Here is an 18,915-nt window from a genome sequence, read left to right as displayed (position 1 = left end):
ATAATAGCAGCAATGAGGCAAAAGGAGATAAAAATCAACATTGAAAAGAAAGAAAAAAAAAGCAAGGTTCTCTTTCAGCTTTTAGAAACCACCATTGGCTTGAGTAGGAAATTGTTGCTCATGGGGAGTGGTCAGGTCCTTGACACTACATTTTATTAAGAGACAAAGGTGAGGCCAGTTCTTAGTCTTCCAGCTGCTTCTCCCAACCACAGACACTCAGATATACCAGGAGAGAGCGCCCAGCAGTTGCACTATCCCTAGCTGGATGTGTACCCCAGTGTATAGGGAGATGCATCTCAGCTTGGGGTACCAGTCTTCTTCCACAAGGAAGGTGAAAGTGGGCAGGCTGGGTGACAGGGGCAGAGTCTTGCAACAACTGTTTAAAGATGTCACTGGATGGGGGGAATGAAGGACCCGTGTGAGGGGTGAGAGGGCTGGGAGGTGGTGGGTAGCTTGGCTTATGTTCCTGGCAGAATTTCTCCTCCATATTCCTGCCACTGCCGGCAGTACAGCTCAGATGAGGATGGCAGCTCCCTTGGGGGAAACCATCTTCCATTCGCAGGTAGTTTTCTGCTCTCTGAATACCAATGTGAGAAGTTCTCCATGAAATGTTGTTGAGTGGAAAAAACCAAGATGCTAAATAGTGTGTCTAGTAGGGGAGGTGGGAGAATACATGGGTGTCTGGCCCACCATCACCCCATAGACAAGGTGTCTACTGGAAGAGGGAAGGGACAGTGGGAGAGAATTCTTTCACTGAATGAATACTTCGATTGCTTCTGGGTTTCAATTCACATGGAATGGAATTCCCTGCCCGGTTAATAATGTTTGACTTTTCTAAGATGTCTGGGGTGGCATCTATTCCAGACGCCCCCTGCTGAGTCCACAAACACCCCTACAAACTCCCTATCCTAAGCTCTGTGTGGAGCACAGCTCTGAGGAGTCATGGTTCTGGCTTCACATCAGAAGTTTTTATTTGGGGACAGGACACTGGCTTCCTTCTCAGTCTTGCCCACTTGGAAACCAATGTGCAGGGTCTTCCTGGCTCTGTCATTTCCACTGTATTGCACTTACTCCTTTCCCTCTGTTCTTTACAGGATCCAAGTGGACCTATGTCGGTAAGTAGAGATTTTAAATATATTTATTAGGCAATAACCATATTTAATTAGAAACTTGGTAGAGGTTGTTGGGGGCATGGGGTGCTTGGGGGAAGCTGTGCATCGTTAGAGAATGGCTCCTCATGAGAGTTACGCTGTGTCTTCTCCCCAAGCAGAAAGCCTGCTCCAGGGGGCACTTGAACTGTGAGACTCAGCATTGAGATTTCCAAATTCCAGTAAGAATTTCTCCCAGACCTCCCATTGCAGGGGCCATGGCAGGAGAGAACCCTTCCTCCTCTCTAGACGTCTTTCCTACAACTAACAAAGAAGAAAGGGCTCCTTTCGGAAAGCTTGGCCCAGGCCCTAGAACTTAAGCTGTCAGTGGATCTGAAATTAACTTCTTGTGGCCATGTTGTCAGCAAGCCACGGATGCAAAGATGATGGGCAGTCCTGAGTGAAGAGGAGGCTTGACTAACAGGGTTTCTGTGGGCCTGGGTCAAGAACGTGTTAGTCAGCCTGGCCAGCCTGCAAGACAGTTGCTGGGGCTACATTGTTGCAGTGAACGGGCAATGGCCACTGGCTGGAGTGAGAACTGGAAGGCAGGGCGCTTGGTTGGCCCTCTGGCGAGTGCAGGAATGTTCGTGATATTTTGATAGGGACAGGGTCATGGACACTGCACACAATACAGTGTAGAAGTGACCTTACTGGCCCTGGGAGGTGAAGAAAGCAGAGGTGTTCTGCTCACGTTAAAGCCAGGGAATGCAATGGCTATGGGTAGTGACAGTCAGGGATATTGATTATGAAAGAAGAAGCATACTGCAGAGAAGTCTGACCTTCATGTGCAAAGATTAGTCTGGACACTCCTGGGAGCCCAGAAGTCACTGAATCAAAAGACACGTTCTCCCAGGCCCAGCCTGCAGGCGCTCTGCGTCCCCCCCCCCCCCCCCGCCCCAGCACTGCATAGCTCCACTGTTACTAACGTCCTTTTATGTGCTTATTATGTGCGAGGAACGTTACCAGGTAGCTGGGTAATTAGAAGGGTATGCTGAACTCTCTAGCTTGGAATTACTAAAGTTCATAATTCAGAGCAGAACATAATAGGTAGTAACAGCAGATTGCTAATGAATGGTCCAGTGCTGATTGTCAGAGGAGAGAGCCAGAGCTGGGGAGTTCCAGAGACTTCCTGAAGGAACCAGGCAGCCTTCTATCTAGGCCTTAAAAGAATGGGAGGATTGGGGAAGGTGGCTGATGTACCCTCGGCCCAGGTGCTAAGGGCACCCCGTGGACAGAGGGCAGGCTGAGCAAGCTGAGATTTGAAGAAAGTGCATGGAGACGGGGTTCTAGAAGAGTCATGTATTGCAGGTCAGAAAGAGTCCAACAGGAGAGGTCAGGATATTCCAGCTTGTTCTGCGTGCAGTGGGGCAGGACAGGGAGCTGATCTGGGTGTTAGGAGAAGGCACTGGGCAGACGGAAGGGATACAGGAAAGTGCTGGGTCTTTGTGGAAACTCTGCTCTGTTCCCTGTCTTCACATCCTACCTTACAAAAGGGCAGGGTGAGAATCCACCAAAGAAAAAGTATACAGAGTTTGGCTGCAGGGGCCCATCAGACAGACTGTGTGTGTGTGTGTGTGCAGCACAATGGAAGATAGGTACTTGGATTCTGTGTTTCTCAGTAAGCCGTTTGGGCCCTCTGGGCTTCACCTGCTCCATCTGCAACCCTGAGGGTGGAGTTATCTAGACCAGTGCTCCTTGGACTACATCTTGGTATCAACTACATCAGAATCTTCTGGGGTTCCCTCTGAAAATGCAAGTTTCTGGGTTTCAGCCTTATGTAAGGAGGGACCTGAGAAACCTGCATTTTAAAAAAACATTCCTCCAAAATCTCTCTCTCTCTCTCTCTCTCTCTCTCTCTCTCTCTCTCTCTCTGTCTGTCTCTCTTTCTCTTTCTCTCGTGTGATCTAACTCTCAAGACCTCTAGAATCTAGATGAGCACTGCCCACTGAGAAACTCTAGGCCTGAGAGAGTCTCATGAATACCACTAAAGGACCCTGTGCAGACGTTTCTCAAGAGCCTTCTAGGCCAAGAGTTAGCACTGACTTGCCCTACCAATTCTGCTAGCATTTCAAACACAGTGGAAACAAAAGTTGAGTCTCTGCAAGGCTCCCTGCACCTCTGCCGCAGTCCCCCTGCGTCTCTGCCGCAGTCCCCCTGCACCTCTGCCGCTGTCCCCCTGCACCTCTGCCGCTGTCCCCCTGTGTCTCTGCTGCTGTCCCCCTGCGTCTCTGCCCCAGTCCCCCTGCACCTCTGCCGCTGTCCCCCAGCTTCAGGCCGAGTGAGGCGGGAGGTAGTCACATCACTTGCAGCGGCCAACAGCCTTGTTCCAGAAGGGCTTCTTTGTGTAGCCGTTTGGCCTGGCCCAGGACTGCTCTTCCTGATCGCTATCCTTGGACAGCCCTCTGCCTGCTGCACTGTGCAGTCAGAGTGGCTCTGTGATGAGAACAAAAGCAAAATCTGCTGACACATGGCCAAGAGCCCTGATAAACCTAGCCTTGGCTTTTGTTTTGGTTGCTTTGGAGACAGGGTCTCTTGTTAGCCCAGGATCACTTCCAAACTCACTATGTAGCCGAGGATGAGTTTGAATTCTGATCCTCTTGCCTCTGTCCCCGGAGAGGTGAGATTGCAGGCCTGTGCCACTATGTCCAATTTATATGGCACTGGGGATTAAATGTGGGCCTTTGTGCATGTACTTTACTAACAGGGCAACAAACCCAGCCCAAACATGATTTCCAGTAGTGGTGCACAGTCATCCCTCAGAGGGGATGAACACAAAGGGCAGAAGGAGGATAGGTCAGGAGGCAGCAGGTCCAGGCCGGCAGCTAGCAGTTGGCACCTGTGCCCAGAAACACATGGGTAGAGAGTAGGCCCAGCACTGGTGCCAGAGGGAAGTGGTTTCCCATCAGTAAGGGCTGAACTGAACAGGGCAAGCCCACCCAGCGCTGTGTGCTGACTTCCCAGGGTCTAGAACCGAGCACATAGCTACACTGAATCACCTCGCTCCAGGCTTCGGGTTGACTACTGCACATGGTGGAACTTGTAGAAGTATTTGGAAAAAGAATTCGCCTCCTATCCCTGGCACTCAGCCTCATGGCTGACCTCATAGTGGATCTCCAGACACAGGACCATCTTCCAGCCAAGATGGACCAAGTCCTGCCCTGCCCTGGGCTGGCATTAGAATTTTGAGGTTCAGTTATGAGAGAGGAAAGGTGCTAGAGCCTGCCCCCTACCCACCAGCCCTTAGAGCTGAGCACCTGACCTGCTCAACTGCTGAGTGACTGACTTGCAAGTTAGGCTGTCATGTGAGCAGAGGACAAACTCCAGTCCAGGAAAGTATCTCTGCAGCTGAAAGTCAGAAGAAGGGGTGTTCTGAGGTGGTGAGGTGACTGGGAGGTGATATCAGGGGTAGCTGGGTGTATTCAGTTCCTTGACATGGGTACTGTGTTTGGTTTATGAAAATTCACCAATCTGTTGGCTTATGATGCATGCACTTGCTTGTATGTACCTTAGATTCAATGCAAAGAGTGAAAATTTCCAGCTAGCTGGTAGAGTCGTTTCCCCCAGATAGTAAGGTTTTGATAGTCTTATGTCAAGAAAACAACAAAAATCCCATTGTGGGCTGGCGAGATGGCTCAGCAGGCGAAGGTGTCTAAAGCTAAGCCTGACCATCTCTGAGTTTGCTCAGGTGGGATCCACATGGTGGAATGAGAGAACCAACTCCTGCAAGTGGTCTTCTGATTTCTATATATGCACCATGGCATATGTACGGGTATGGACACGCGTACACACACGCACACATGCACACACACACACATCCAGTGTGTTTTGAAACAATGGAGCAACCAAAAGGAATGTCAGTGCTGAAAATGAGCCAAGAGCACAGAATGGTCACGGTGTCGACATCTGGTGGTACCAGACCTTGGTGTGTTGTCTACAGATTTAGGCTATTTTGGAAAGAGATTCGGGCAAATAAGATGACCCTTAAAGACACCATGATGTTGGGGTACGTGGACACCAAGGCCTCCCCTGGAGAATTCCACTTCTGTCCAAGTCATCACCCCACAGAGCCTCTGTGTTGCTTGTCTCTCTATCTTGACGTTTGGGATTTGGGATCAATGGGGCTTGACTGTGTTGGGGGTCATGGTGGGCTGCAGTAGAACACAGTCTTCCTGCTCAGCTCAGTGATGGCTTGGACAGTTGACTTGGGGAAGATTTGGTGTGTCCCAGGCACTGACATGCATTTCCAATACCGCTTTCTTTCTCCATGCCTTCATTCCTCCTGCACACAACAGAATCTCCATACTAAAGGGTTTTCTCTTTAGGCAGGAGAGATGTCTCATCTAGTCAAGTGCTTACCATGCAAACATGAAGACCTGAGTTCCATCCCTAGCTGGGAGTGGCGACATTTGTAATCCAAGTGCTGGGAAGACAGAGGCAGGCAGATCCCTGGGGCTTACTGGCCAGCTAGCCTTGTCCAGTTGCTTAACCCAGGTCCCATTGAGAGACTCAAAAAAAAAAAAAAAAACTTAACAGAGTCTAAAGAGGAACCACTGGGACTGACCCTAGCTTTTACATCCATGTGCACACATGTGTGCGCGCTCATTTTGCACACACATGAACACGAACCCACATAGAGAATTCCCTTTGGCAATCAGGCTGGGATCCTCCATAGCAGCAGACACCGTGTTCACATCCTTCACGTCCTTCAGGCCCTGCCTCCACCTGCCCTCTGCCTGCCTCTGCTGGCGTACAAAGCTCCTGCCAACGCATGTGCCCTGGGGCCCTGCACGCTCTCTCTAAGCCCTTCTTAGCCTTTAAGACCCAGAAATGGAACACAGGAAAGCAGTCTTGAAAGCAAACTTTTCTTTTTACCCTAAAGCAGGCCTACTCTCAAAAGGCAGTAATAAGAGCAGGCCTGAAAACACCAAAGGAAGGGCCAAAAATGGCAGCTGGGGGCACACACAATTACAAGGCAGATTTAATTAAGGGGGTACATGCCTTTCTCCCGTGTCCCGCAGCTGCCAACCTAAGCGTGAAGAAGAGACCCAAAGTATTCTTTGGAGAGCTGGAAAAGGCCAGGCATGTTTTTCTATTGGAGAACCTAACCTTGTCCCTGTATTGGGAGATTTTCTTGAGACCAGCAATCTGACCCGCTCTCGTTTATTAAATCTGGGCTCCAGTCCCAGTTACTGCTAATTAAAGCCGTGGCATGCAGGGTCTGTTGGGATGTGGTGTGGTCTGCCCATTCGCAATGAGCCTCATCTTTCCCAGGTTGCAGAATTGGGGCTTGAGTGTATCCCGGAGGCTTTTGGTCTGCTTCTCCCCAAATTTCTGCACCTTAATGACGACTGCTGGCCTTAGAGAGGACAGAGATGGCAGTGTTCATCCCTCCAGTTGGGTGTGATGACTGGGTGATCGTTTGGCAGAAAACTAGGGTGTAGAAGTCTGGAGATTCCCAAAGCTGGCAGACCTTGGACGTATCCACTGGGTCACTTTCTGGCTGACTGGAGCAGGAAAGTAATTTGGGTGCTCTGTGCCTCAGTTCCTTTGCTATAGCACCGGGAGTGATAGGAGCTAACTCAGCTCGTCGCAAAACATGGTCCTTGAGCCAATATCATCAGCATTAATGTGACCATTAGATAGGCAGGCTCTTGGCCCTGCCCCAGGCCTACCCCACTAAGTCAGGAACTCTGCTGGGTAGGTTCAGCCATCATTTTAGCAAACCCTTTGTATGAGTATGGTGTGTACTCAGATTTGAGAAGGACCCTGGGCTTCGCAGGGCTGTGGTGAAGATCAAATAAGATAATGGAAAGAAGTTAGCTTAAAGCTGAAAGCCTTGTCCTTGTCTATTCTAATACCTGATAACACCAGAGCGCCCGGTGTTCTCTCTCTCTCTCTCTCTCTCTCTCTCTCTCTCTCTCCCTCCCCCTCCCTCTCCCCCTCCTCTCTCTGAACTGTGTGTTGTTTTTTTTTTATAGTCAGTAGATACCTTGTATTCTAATTAAACAAAGGATATTTTTTCGAGAAGAATTAGACCAAAACACATAAGAACCTCTCCTCCCAAAATGTTCTTTCTGGCTTTGTCCTTCAGACCAGGGTGAAGGTAGATATAATCCGGTGCTTTCTTGGCACCTAGATACCACGTATCTGGTTGCACATCAAAGGTCACTTCAGCCAAGCACCAGTTTTCCAGAAAGCAAGTCCATCTTGGGTGCCTGAGCCTAAGAATGAAAATGAACTTGACCTAGGGCTGATGGGGCTCTGAGTTGCATATGCCTAGATCCATGCACAATCTTCACAGCTAGAGAAGAGCCTTGCATGGTTTCCTATGAACTTGACTAAAAGGGAGCCTTAACTTGGCAAAGGACTGAATCAAAACTGTTGTGTGTCTGTGTCTGTCTGTCTGTGTGTGCATGTGTGCATGTGCGTGTGTGTGTCTCAGTTCCAGGCAGGCTAATAGGTCTGGTTCCTATGAATGTGTCATTGTGACAACGACTAAGAAAAACACTTTTTTACAGAAAAGATCTCACTGTGTAGCTCTGGTTGGCCCTGAACTTACTGTATCAACCACACTGGTTTCACAGCTTCCAGCAGCTATCTTCATTCCTCTGGGCCTGAGTGAGGCATGACGTCATGTTATCAAGGTAGAGATGGTGTGCTGAGGCAGGCAGCTCCTCTCCTGGCTGCCAGGGAGCATCACATATGTCCTTCTCAGACCCTCACTAGCCTTTCTCCAATCAGTCTTCCCGCCGAGAGCTCGTTAAGCCATGAACACCCTGAGGGATCCCTCTATTCATGGCGTTATTGTTCTGGTGAGATGCTCACCTCTCCACAGTACCACCCACTGGGTGGGGGGCAGACCTTCAATACATGAGTCTTCAGGGGACACGTCAAATCCAAACCTCAGTAGCAAGGAAGAAAATGGGGCACAGAATGCTTTAGGGAAACCCACAGTCTGCGAGGGAAACCAGGAGGGAAAACACTTTGCTCCATTAATATGATCATTTTCTAACCTTCCCCTGCCAGGCAGCCCCGCAGTGAAGGAGCCCTGGCGTCCCAGGCAGACTTTCCCAGGGCAGCACCATGGGATGAGGGTTTAGCAATTCCACTTGCCATGGCCACAGACCCTATTTTATTGGTTCCCCACATTTTAGCATTTCTTAAGCTAAGATAAATTCTTTTTTTAAAGATTTATTTATTTAACGTACGTTGGGGTTTTGCCTGCATGTATGTCTGTATGAGGGTGTCGGATACCCTGGAACTGGAGTTATAGATGGTTGTGAACTGCCATGTGGGTGCAGGAAATTGAACCCAGGCTCTTTGGAAGAGCAGTCAGTGTTCTCAACCACTGAGCCATCTCTCCAGTCTCCCAAGATAGATCTTTTTGAGACAAGAGTCTCACTGTTATCTGAAGCTCGCGATTCTCCTGCCTCAACCTGCTGAGTTCTGGGATTAGAGGCATACACAACCCATTGATCTTTTGGGCATGGATCTTGTCATCAGTGACTTCTAGAATCATGAAAATATGGTGGTTGTTTCACAAATATTCACGGAGAAACAGAGTTCTAAATGCTAGGAATATGGAGGAAGAGGCAGAAATGATAAATTCCATTGAGTAGTAAAAACAAGGAAGGTCAAAGAATGGGAAGGACCATGGCTTATACACACTCTGCTCACAGTGTCCAGAAAGGGGTCCGTTCGATTTTGAATATAGCTGTACTGAGCGTCCATCAGTTCAGAGCTGACACGCTCAGGTAGTGCTGGATACGGAAAGTACTTTTAGCAATGTAATTGATGTGTCTTTTAGGTTTACAGAAGTATCCTTTTACAGAGCAAGCTTTCTGAATCCCTGCCTGTCATTTGACTTATGCCAACCAGGAAGGAACAAATCTTGGCTGCCACGTCCTTGTGTCTATAAAGGTTGACTCAGAACTGGTATAAATCTAAGTCAGATGGTTCTGTTTAGCCTGCCTTACCTTTTACAATGCTTTATGCAATCATTTATGTGTGGTTCAGTCAGCTGCGGGACCTCTGGGTGGAACAGGGAAGACCCGTGCAGTTCTCAGAGGGACACGTGCAGATTTCACACCAGACAGGCCTGTCCCTCTGTTCATGCTGCATGGTCCAGCAGAGGTTCCTCGGTCATGATGAGAGCGGGCTTTGCTTGTTGTACCCAAGGGTGACCTTAGCTAATGAGGCCTGGTGCTCTTTCTGAGTCGCCCCTCTTTGGAAACTATGAGAAACGCAGAACAAAAAGAGGTGACATTCAAGGCTGTGTGACAAAGCTGTTCTGTAGCAGGTCTGAGGCAGTTTTGTGAGCCACTGTTTCCCTCCTTGGCTTTGGTTACCAGGAAGATCAGAGACAGATTGCAGATTCGGCTTGAATAAATGTCTATATTTATCTATCTATCTATCTATCTATCTATCTATCTATCTATCTATTTATTTATCTATTTATTTATTTATCTATCTATCTATTTATTTATGGGGTGCAGAGACTAATGTATCCCAGGCTGGCCTCAGACTCACTCGATAACTGAAAATAACCTTGAATTTCTGACCTTTCTGCTTCCACCGCCCAAGCACTGGGGTTGCAGGCATGTGCCACCACACCTGGTTTTATGCAGTGTTGGGGACTGAACCTAGGACTCCGTGCTGGGCAAGCACAGAGCAACTGAGCTATGTCCCTAGTCAATTAATGTTTGACTTTTTAAAAATTAATACATTAATGAGCTGGCCACGATCTATTAGTCAAAGACTACATATAGGCTTCAATACACCGGAGAGAATCGGTTTACTTCACAGCACAAATGTTTACCGAGTGACTAGTATGCCAAACACTGAGGTGTGGGGAGGAAACAGACAGGCATTGGGGCTGAGCGCTGTTATGGGATTGGCAATCTGGAGAGTCAGCAAGGTACAGGTTCTTAAGACACAGAGCAGAAAGCTCCCACCTAGAGTCTTAAGGAAAGGGTTAGAGCAGTGGTTCTCAACCTTCCTAAAGGTGCAACCCTTTAATACAGTTCCTCACACTGTGGTGACCCCCAGCTATAGAATTATTTTGTTGCTACTTCATCATTGTAATTTTGCTACTGTTATAATTGCAAGGTAACTATCTGATAGGAGGATATCTGATATGTGACCCCTGCGAAAGGGTCGTTTGACCCTCTAAGGGGTCACGACCCACAGGTTAAGAACACTGGATTAGCTCAAGTTCATTGAGGCAGCATGAGCTGAGTCCTAAAGATCATGGAATTGGGGACAAAGGGACAGCCTATACAATGATCAGCTAGGAGGCTGTATAGTTTGTAAACGACACAGGACTTCAATAACGAGAGAAGGAGCCTGAAGTGAGGCTAGAGTCTGAGGGGCCTTCAGCCAGCTAGGAAGGCTGCAGGAAGCTGCTACTAGAATGTTCTAGGCAGAAGAATCGTGGGAGGGGGTAAACTTTGAGAAGGACCATCTTGGCTGTGGGATGAAGAGTGGTTTGGGTGGAAAATACTGGGCAGGGAGCAGAGGAATGTGAGGAAAGGAGGGCGGGTTCTGGACCAAGGGAACGGCAACGCGGACCTGCCAAAATGCTTTCTCCAGATCCATGGACAGCTAACAGTGCAGCCTGCCTGGGGGTGAGCGCCATCCTCAGCTCTGCCTCCCTGAGTATTCACATAGGCCCTGGTGGTCACTATTACCTGGATGGATGGGGAAGAGGGAGTGCAGATGCAGCCATCCAAACTGCACCCCCATTTACCAACAAGAAAACAGTTGGCGAGTGGGCTAAGTGGAGCAGAGAGGCTTTGCCCAGCCAGACACAGGTCTCCTGACTCTCGCCGGCATCACTTCTCCAGGGATTGTGCTCTTACATGACACATCACGCCACAAGGGAAATGCAGGGCTTGAGAAAAAAGAAGTAGACCGTGTAGACTTGTCAGGAACACATCCCGCTAAATTAATTCCCTTTTCTTCCCCTCAGTGAAATGAAAAGCTTTGGTGGTTGAGGAAAACACAATAGACGAATACCTGTTGGTGTAAACAAACATTTGGCACAGCTCGCTGTGACAATGCTCGTAGGAAACGTGGATCAAGTTGGTGTGACTGCTCAGAGGAGAAACCAGTGCCTCCGAGTCACCACCGCCACTCTCAAAATCCGAGGCGGAAATGCAGCTTGCTCTAGGAGCAATCCTGAATCACTGCCCCCTTCTGATCTACAAAGCAAATCCAGGACAGCCAGGACTGTTACACAGAGAAGCTCTTGTCTTGAAAAACCAAAAAAAGAACCAAACCAAAACAACCCTTTTCTGAGGCCTTCCGACTGCAGTGGTCGGTAGGAGTGCAGGGGCTGGGATGAGAGCAGAGTGCAGGATGCGCTTGCGTGAAGGAGCAGACCCGAGACGCACTGGCCTGCTGGCCTCTATAGGTATGGAGGAGCAGGTCCTGCAGGTGTAAGAAGAGCTGGGTGCAGAGATGGGGAGATGAGAGTCTCAGCATGCCCACCCATGTTCACACATGATCTCTTCTCTTAGCTCTACCCCTCTCCTGTCACCTTCATCTCCGACAGTCTCCATAGCCTCCCAGTTTGTTATTGAGTTGCATGTCTGGGACTTCATTTATCATTGCCAGGCTCCATCTTAAAGTCATTCCTCTGCTGGCAATTCCCTGGGAGTCTCCACTTTTGATAGACCTGTTGGTGGAATGGGTCCAGCAGCCAGGAAGAGTCAGGGAAGGTCCCATTTCTAAATGGATATCTAGTAGAAGACTTGAGAGCCACAGGGTTTGAGCACAGTCCTTATCCCTAACTGCCTTAGGAAGCATAGGTCCTTGCTTCATGAACTCAGTGACCATTGATGGAGACCTTTCCCCCAAGGACAACTTTTGATCTGGATCTTGCTGTGCAGTGTTCTAGGGCCTTTGAGTGGTCATGGGTCAGTAAGGGGCCATGTGTGTCCAGGAGGAGAGTTACTTAGAGGGTGTGTGACCATGTGCTGAAGGAGATATCCTCCCTCTCCATGCGGGCTGCCCAGCATCCAGGATCTTGTGACTGGCTCAGGGGAGGTCCTCAGGAAACATTCATCTGTGGATGCTGCTCTATGATTCAGAAAATGCCATGAGAACATGGCATTTGATCTAGGATGGTAGGGTTTTGAAGGAGACTCTAGTATGGAATGTGATACAATGCTGCTATGCACTAGACATAAAACAAGACACACAGGGAGCCCCAGATGTGTTTGGGGTGAAGTAAAAGGGAAAGCCAGCTGTGAAAGGTTGGAGCCTGCTCCTAACTCTTGAAGGGGGAAGAACTGGGATTCTCCTGAAAGACCCGAGCTGCATTCATATAGTGCACCTTCTTTAGACTGTTCCGAAATGACACACTGTGGGGCAACTCTTACTCCTGAATTCTGTCACTGATGCTCTGAGAATCGAAGACAGGCGCCCACGAACTCACAGCTGTGAGTCGCAGCTTTGGTAGATGGTTTTAAAGCCTTTCATCCCCCACGGCACTTCACACCTTTGGGAAAGACTGTTGAAAGGAGCCTATGAATGATCACTGTCAAGTGTGAGAAGGGTCGAAACACCAATTCTTTTCCCATAAAGGGAAAGTGGAGGGTGTAGTTACACATAAACACACACACACACACACACATGCACGCACGCAAATACATACTCCATAGTTCTAGAAGTCAGCTATCAGAAAGAACTTCTTCATTATGAAAACAACTAAGCATTGAATCAGCGTTCAGAGGTCATTTGAACCTTACAACTTCGCTCACACTCTGGGGAATGGCAGAAAGTTGTCTTTTTGTTTGTTTGTTTGAGGCAGGGTCTCAAGTAGTAGTCCAGGTGGCCTTTAACATACTAGGTGGTCATACTAGTCCTGACCCCCCGTCTTGACTTCCCAAGTCTGAGATAACAAGTGTAAGTCGCTACACCTGGTTTCCTGTGGTGCTGGGGACTGAACACAGAACTTACTGCGAGCCAAGCAAGCACGCTATCAACCTAGCTGCACCCCAGGCCACGCTGATGTCTTACATAATCCTATATACTATATATACCTATATACCCCGGGCCACACTGATGTCTTACATACACCCTAAATATTATATATACCTATATACCCCAGGCCCCGCTGATGTCTTATATATACCCTATATACTATATATATCTATATACCCCAGGCCACGCTGATGTCTTATATACAGGCTATATACTACATATGCCTATATACCCCAGGCCACGCTGATGTCTTATATATGTCCTATATACTATATATACCTATATACCCCAGGCCCTGCTGATGTCTTATATACAATCCCCACTTTTTCTCATTTCTGGGCTACCCAGGGACTGCTTAAGGGGATGCTTTATGATTTCACAACCACCTCCATTGCTGTTTGTCCCATCCGCTCTCACCTGTCCCCCAGGCTTTATCTCCCAGCCACCGCCGATGACCGCCCAGACTGTGTTGAGAGGTTGCTATAGGGGAGTACAAGGCTTGCCACAGTTCCCGGCTCAGTCTTTCTGGTCACTGGCTATATGGGTAGCCATATGTCTTAGGGTTTCTATTGCTGTGATGAAACACCATTACCAAAAGGCAAGTTGAGGGGGAAAGGGTTTATTCAGCTTACACTTCCACATCACTGCTGATCACTGAAGGAAGCCAGGACAGGAAGGGCCGGAACCTGGAGGCCAGAGCTGACGCAGAGGCCATGGAGGGGTGCTGCTTACCAGCTTGTGCCTCATGACTTACTCAGTCTTCTTTCTTCTAGAACCCAGGACCACCAGCCCAGGGTGGCTCTATCTACAATGGGCTGGGACCTCGCCCATCAATCATTAATTAAGAAAATGCCTTGCAGCTGAATCCTATGGCGGCATTTTCTTAATTGAGGCTCCCTCCTCTCAGATGACCCTAGCTTGTGTCAAGCTGACATAAAACACCATGTTATTCTATCTTTCTGAGCTCAGTTACCTTATCCACAAAATGAGAGCAAGGCACCTAGGTTATAGGGTAGCTACACAAATAGAAATAACTCCGAACTGTGGGCCTGCCCTCCACTGTTCTTTTGAATTCAGTTGCACAAGAGTGTGGTCTTGGTTTTTTGCCTGTGTGTTCCCTGGGGCTGCTTTTGTGCCACGACAGCAGAACTGGATTGTGACAGAGACGGTAAAACCTGTGAGGCTGGAAATCTTCTGATCTAGCTTTTTGTAGGAAAAGTTAGTCAATGTCTTCTCGGGAAGTTGCCCAGGGCATAGTCAATGCTCGGTGAATCATGACTTTGTAGAAAGAACTTTAAACCCACTAGGTTTTGGAGTTAAAAAAAGTTATTTGTGATTGTAGAGCAATGGTTCTCAACCTTCCTAATGCTGTGACCCTTTAATACAGTTCCTCATGTTGTAGTGACCCCTCTCCAACTATAAAATTGTCTTCGTGGCTACTTCATAACTGTAATTTTGCTACAGCTGTGAATCGTAATATAAATATAAGATATGCAGGATATCTGATGTGTAACCCCTATGAAAGGGTCATTTGAACCCCAAGTTGAGAACTACTGGTCTAGAATGACACAAGGCAGTCTCCGTCTTCAAAGGGAAATTAAGGGTTGAAGATGTAGCTCAGTTAATACATTTCTTGCCTAACATGCACAAAGCCCTGGGGTTCATCCCCAGCACTGCTAATCCCAGTGCTTGGGAGATAAAAGAAGGAATTCAAGGTCCTCTTGGGTTGAATATCAAGTTTGAGGCTAGCCTGGACTACAGGAGACTGTCTCAAAAGATAGAAAGTAAACTGGGGACATAGTTCCGAGGTCAGATGAGTGTCTAGCATGTACAAGGTCCTGAGTTTAATTCTTACTACCAGGAAAAATAGAGAAAAATAATTGAAAATTTGGTGCTGGCAAGGTGGCTCCATGGGGAAAGGCACTGGCAAACTGCTAGCCTGAGTTCAATTCTCAGGAAACACCTGGTGGAAGTAGAAAACTAATTTCTGCCAATTGTCTTCTGATAATCTTACTCAAACCTTGGCATTCACATACATGATCTCAGTCTCTCTAAATCTCAGCATGCATACACATGATCTCAGACTCTCTAAATCTCTCTCGCTCTCTCAGAGAAAAGGTGTGGAGGGAAATCCAGAACACGTGTTGTCCGTGTTCCCTGAGGGTAACCACCATGTCCTGCTTTTTCAGATGGCAGGGGACTGTGCCATCCTGTTATAGGCACCAGCCTTGCCTCCCGAGACTACATCCTCTCATCTCTGAGGCCAGGCCCCCACTCTATGTTTCTGCCCATAGTGACTGACAGTGAGAGCATCTGCTCCATTCAAGAACGTGTTCTCTGTGGATGTTATCTGGTCCCTCCTTCCCCGGGTCCTGGTGAACAAGGACAATCCTCTAGTCCAGAGCTTCTGACCTTATGCATGACTGAGCTTTGTGGTGGGATATTTCTGTCATGGACTGGTCCTGTGCCTTGCAGGATATTTCCCAGCATGCCTGGCCTCTGTCCAGTAGATGCTGACGGCATGCCCCTACTTGTGGTCGCTAACAATGTCTCTACACATTGCCAAATGTTCCCCAAGGGGCAGATTGCTTCAGCTGCAAATCCCTAGGCTTAATCTCCAGTAACACAGCAGGTGAGGCAACAAGACCTGGGCCCAGCACGAAATAAGTTCATATTTAGAAAAGCAGGGTTCTGTGCAAGGGCACAGAGCCACTGTGCACATATCCGGCCGTCCTGCTGCTTCATTCAGTAGAATGCTGGGGGCTCAGCTCCACTCTGCAGCTAATGCTGCATATGGCCTGGGAACCTGGGTAGCTACTGACCCTTGTGTTGCTAAGAGGCCTCTCCCCCTCCCCCTTTCCTTCCTCTCCCCTTCTCCTGGGGAGGGGATTGGACCCAAGGCCTTGTGTATGCTAGGCAAGCACTCTAACATGAGCTTCAGCTTCAGCTGACCAAGAGAAGGGTTTCTCCGTCTCTGTCTCTTGTGTCTCTCTGTTGTGGTATATGTGCACTCAGAGGTCAACATTGGGTGTTTTCCTCTATAACTTTCTACCTTTTTTTTTTTTTTTTGAGAAAGCCTCTTACTGAACCTGGAGCTCACAGATTTGCTAGACCAAGGAGTTCCAGGGAGCTTGCCTGTCTGTTCCACCTTGGCGCTGGGCTATGACTATGCATCCCTGAGCCTGACATTTACATTGGCCTTAGGGATCTGAACTCAGGTCCTCATGCTTGCGTGACAAACACCAAGTTCTTTACTGACTGAGCATCTCCCTAGCCCAGAAGGGTTTTCAAAACGCTGCCTTCCACAATGCCAGGAAGGCTGCCCTAGGATGTGAACAACCCCCACCCCCGCCCCGTGCCAGTTTGTCAGCTTCTTCATTTTTCATATCCAGCTCCACTTCAGAGGGAGTTTTTGGATCCTTGCTTGTCCACTGGCTCATTTACCACCCCCCCCCCCCCCGTTGTTACCCACTTGCTCTGTGGGCTGATCATTTGGTGGTATATAGGTGGGATCAGGACCACAGACTTACCCAAAGTGGATTGATGGTTAAGGGGAAGCAGGCATGGAAACAGATATTGCAGCAAGAGACTAAAGGTACTAGCCACCAAGCCTGACAACCCAAGTCTGATCTCTGAGAATCATATGACCTAAGAAGGGAATAGATCATCCCAGAGGCATGCCTAACAAGAAAAGCCAAGGAAAAAGTCCCCAAACAGTTCACACTGAGAGACAGGCAGCCTTGGGCTAGAGAGATGGCTGGACTATGAAAGGCGAGGTGCACAGACTCAACACCACAGAGATTCAGAAGAACGAGCGATTTAAGGTGACAGTGTAGACAAAGCCATGTCCTGGAAACAGTAAGGAGAAGTTTGAGAGACAGCTGGGTCTGCGGGGCTGCTTGGAACAATGCACGTCTGTAATCTCAGCACTTGAGGGGCAGAGGCTGGAGGATGAGGAATTTGAAGCCAGGCTGGACCACACAGTAAGATCGCCTCTTATAACATGAAAAGGGAAGGAAAAGAAAAAGGAGGGAGGGAAAAGAAAAGTGGCACAGGCAAGACAGAACACAGCAGGGGTGAAGTCTGCTGTGGAGAAAAAGAGGGCAGAAGAATGAGCATTTGGATCCAGTGCTCTGTGGACATGGACTTGAGAAGAGTGAGCAGCCAAGGTCTGAATTGGAGGGGAAGATGCAGAAGTGAGCAGGCAGGCGGCTCTTGTAAGATATTCGGAACAGAGAGAAGCCAGACCAGGAAGGGTTGGTTCTTACCCAGTGGACAGACACAAAAGATCCACAGCTGGTCACCAGTCCAGAGTGACATTCAGTTTAGACATCCCACTTTTCCTTGACCCCCTGTGCAAATGCCAGTCAAGTCCTGGCCCCATCCCCCAGCCTCTCCTGTGTAAGAGATGAGCCCTGAGAAGGTGGATGTGAAGGAGTGAGGGACAGCAGTGTGCCTGACGGCAGGTGAGCAGCTGCACCGCTGCAGAGAAGCACCTGACAGCAGGTGAGCAGCTGCACCGTTGCAGAGAAGCACCTGACAGCAGGTGAGCAGCTGCACCCCTGCAGGGAAGCACTTGACAGCAAGTGAGCAGCTGCACCACTGCAGGGAAGAACCTGACAGCAGGCAAGCAGCTGCACCACGGCAGAGAAGCACCTGTGACATTTGCAAATCTGTCTGCCAGGGAAGCTGCTTGCCAGGGAGGCCATCCCTACTCACAGTGTTTACTCTCCCACGGTGTCCTTTCTGTGCCAGGAGCATTGTTATATCCGCTTGTACCTCCTGATATTTAAAGTCTTCTCTTTCTACCCAGGAGCGTGTTATGAATTACAGCCTTCTTGACCCCCAGCCTTTTCCTACTTCTTCCCAGGTTCATTCATAGCTTGTTTGCTGAAACCTGAAAGGGAGAAACCAAGATCTTTTATAGCTGCCAACAACTGCTTTACAAGAAAGAGCAAAAGCAATTTAACTAGAATCAAATGCTTAAATTAGAATAAGATCAACCCTGTGAACAGATGAGAACTTGTAGTATTTACGCAGAATGGCATAGCACTCAGCTGTGAAAAGGAATGGAGAGTGACTTCATGCTAGAAGGACAACCTTGAGAATGATGCCAAAGGAAAGAAGTCACTCTGAGATCACATACTATGTGACTGCATTTATAGAAAATAGAGCAGGCAACTCTATAGAGAAAGCAGATTAGTGGTTGACAGGGTCTGGAAGGAGGAGAATGGGTAGTAACCATTGACTGGTTTTGGGTGTCTTTTGGGGGTGATGAAAATATTCTAGAACTAAATAGAGTTGATAGTTTCCCACACACTGTATTTTATTCCTTGTCTATTATGTCACACGAAAGAAGGATAGTTACAAAATGGGACTGAGGGGGTGGTGAGATGGGTCAGCAGATAAAGGGGCTTGCCACCAAGGCTGACCGTCCAAGTTCAATTCCTGGGACTGGTGTGATGGTAGGCAAGAATCTGATTCTTGCAAGTTATATTCAGATCCCCCCACAAATAAGTACATGCAATTTTTTTTTTGTTAAATCCTTCTCATTTTAATAGTTTGGATAGGAATGGGCTGTACGTTTTTCCCCACTCCCCTTCCACCTTTATAAATGTAAATTTTTAAAAAAGATTTATAAAGGGGACTAGGGTTGCAGATCAGATTGGCAGAGTGCTTGCCTAGCATGCATGAAGTGCTAGGTTCGGATCCAGCACCACATAAAAGTTAATGTGGTTGTACATGTCTATAATCCAGGACTCAGGAGGGAGAGGCAGGA

General features: G+C 48.3%; 1 protein-coding gene across 2 annotated transcripts in view; it reads left to right on the top strand.

Annotated features, from left to right (window-relative positions):
* Ca12 (carbonic anhydrase 12) overlaps positions 1-18,915 on the top strand; it is a 56,786-nt gene that overhangs the window by 4,491 nt on the left and 33,380 nt on the right. For both annotated transcript variants that reach the window (XM_041679332.1, XM_041679333.1), the window contains exon 3: positions 1,095-1,115. In XM_041679332.1, coding sequence (XP_041535266.1) covers positions 1,095-1,115 — 21 coding nt within the window. The remainder of the gene's footprint in view (positions 1-1,094; positions 1,116-18,915) is intronic.

The sequence above is a fragment of the Microtus oregoni genome, unplaced genomic scaffold (genome assembly GCF_018167655.1).
Source record: "Microtus oregoni isolate MIOR12 unplaced genomic scaffold, Mior012 000032F_ref0000030, whole genome shotgun sequence".
NCBI classification, from domain to species: Eukaryota; Metazoa; Chordata; class Mammalia; order Rodentia; family Cricetidae; genus Microtus; species Microtus oregoni.
Note: the sequence above shows the minus strand (reverse complement) of the source record. Positions and strands in the feature narration are given on the sequence as shown.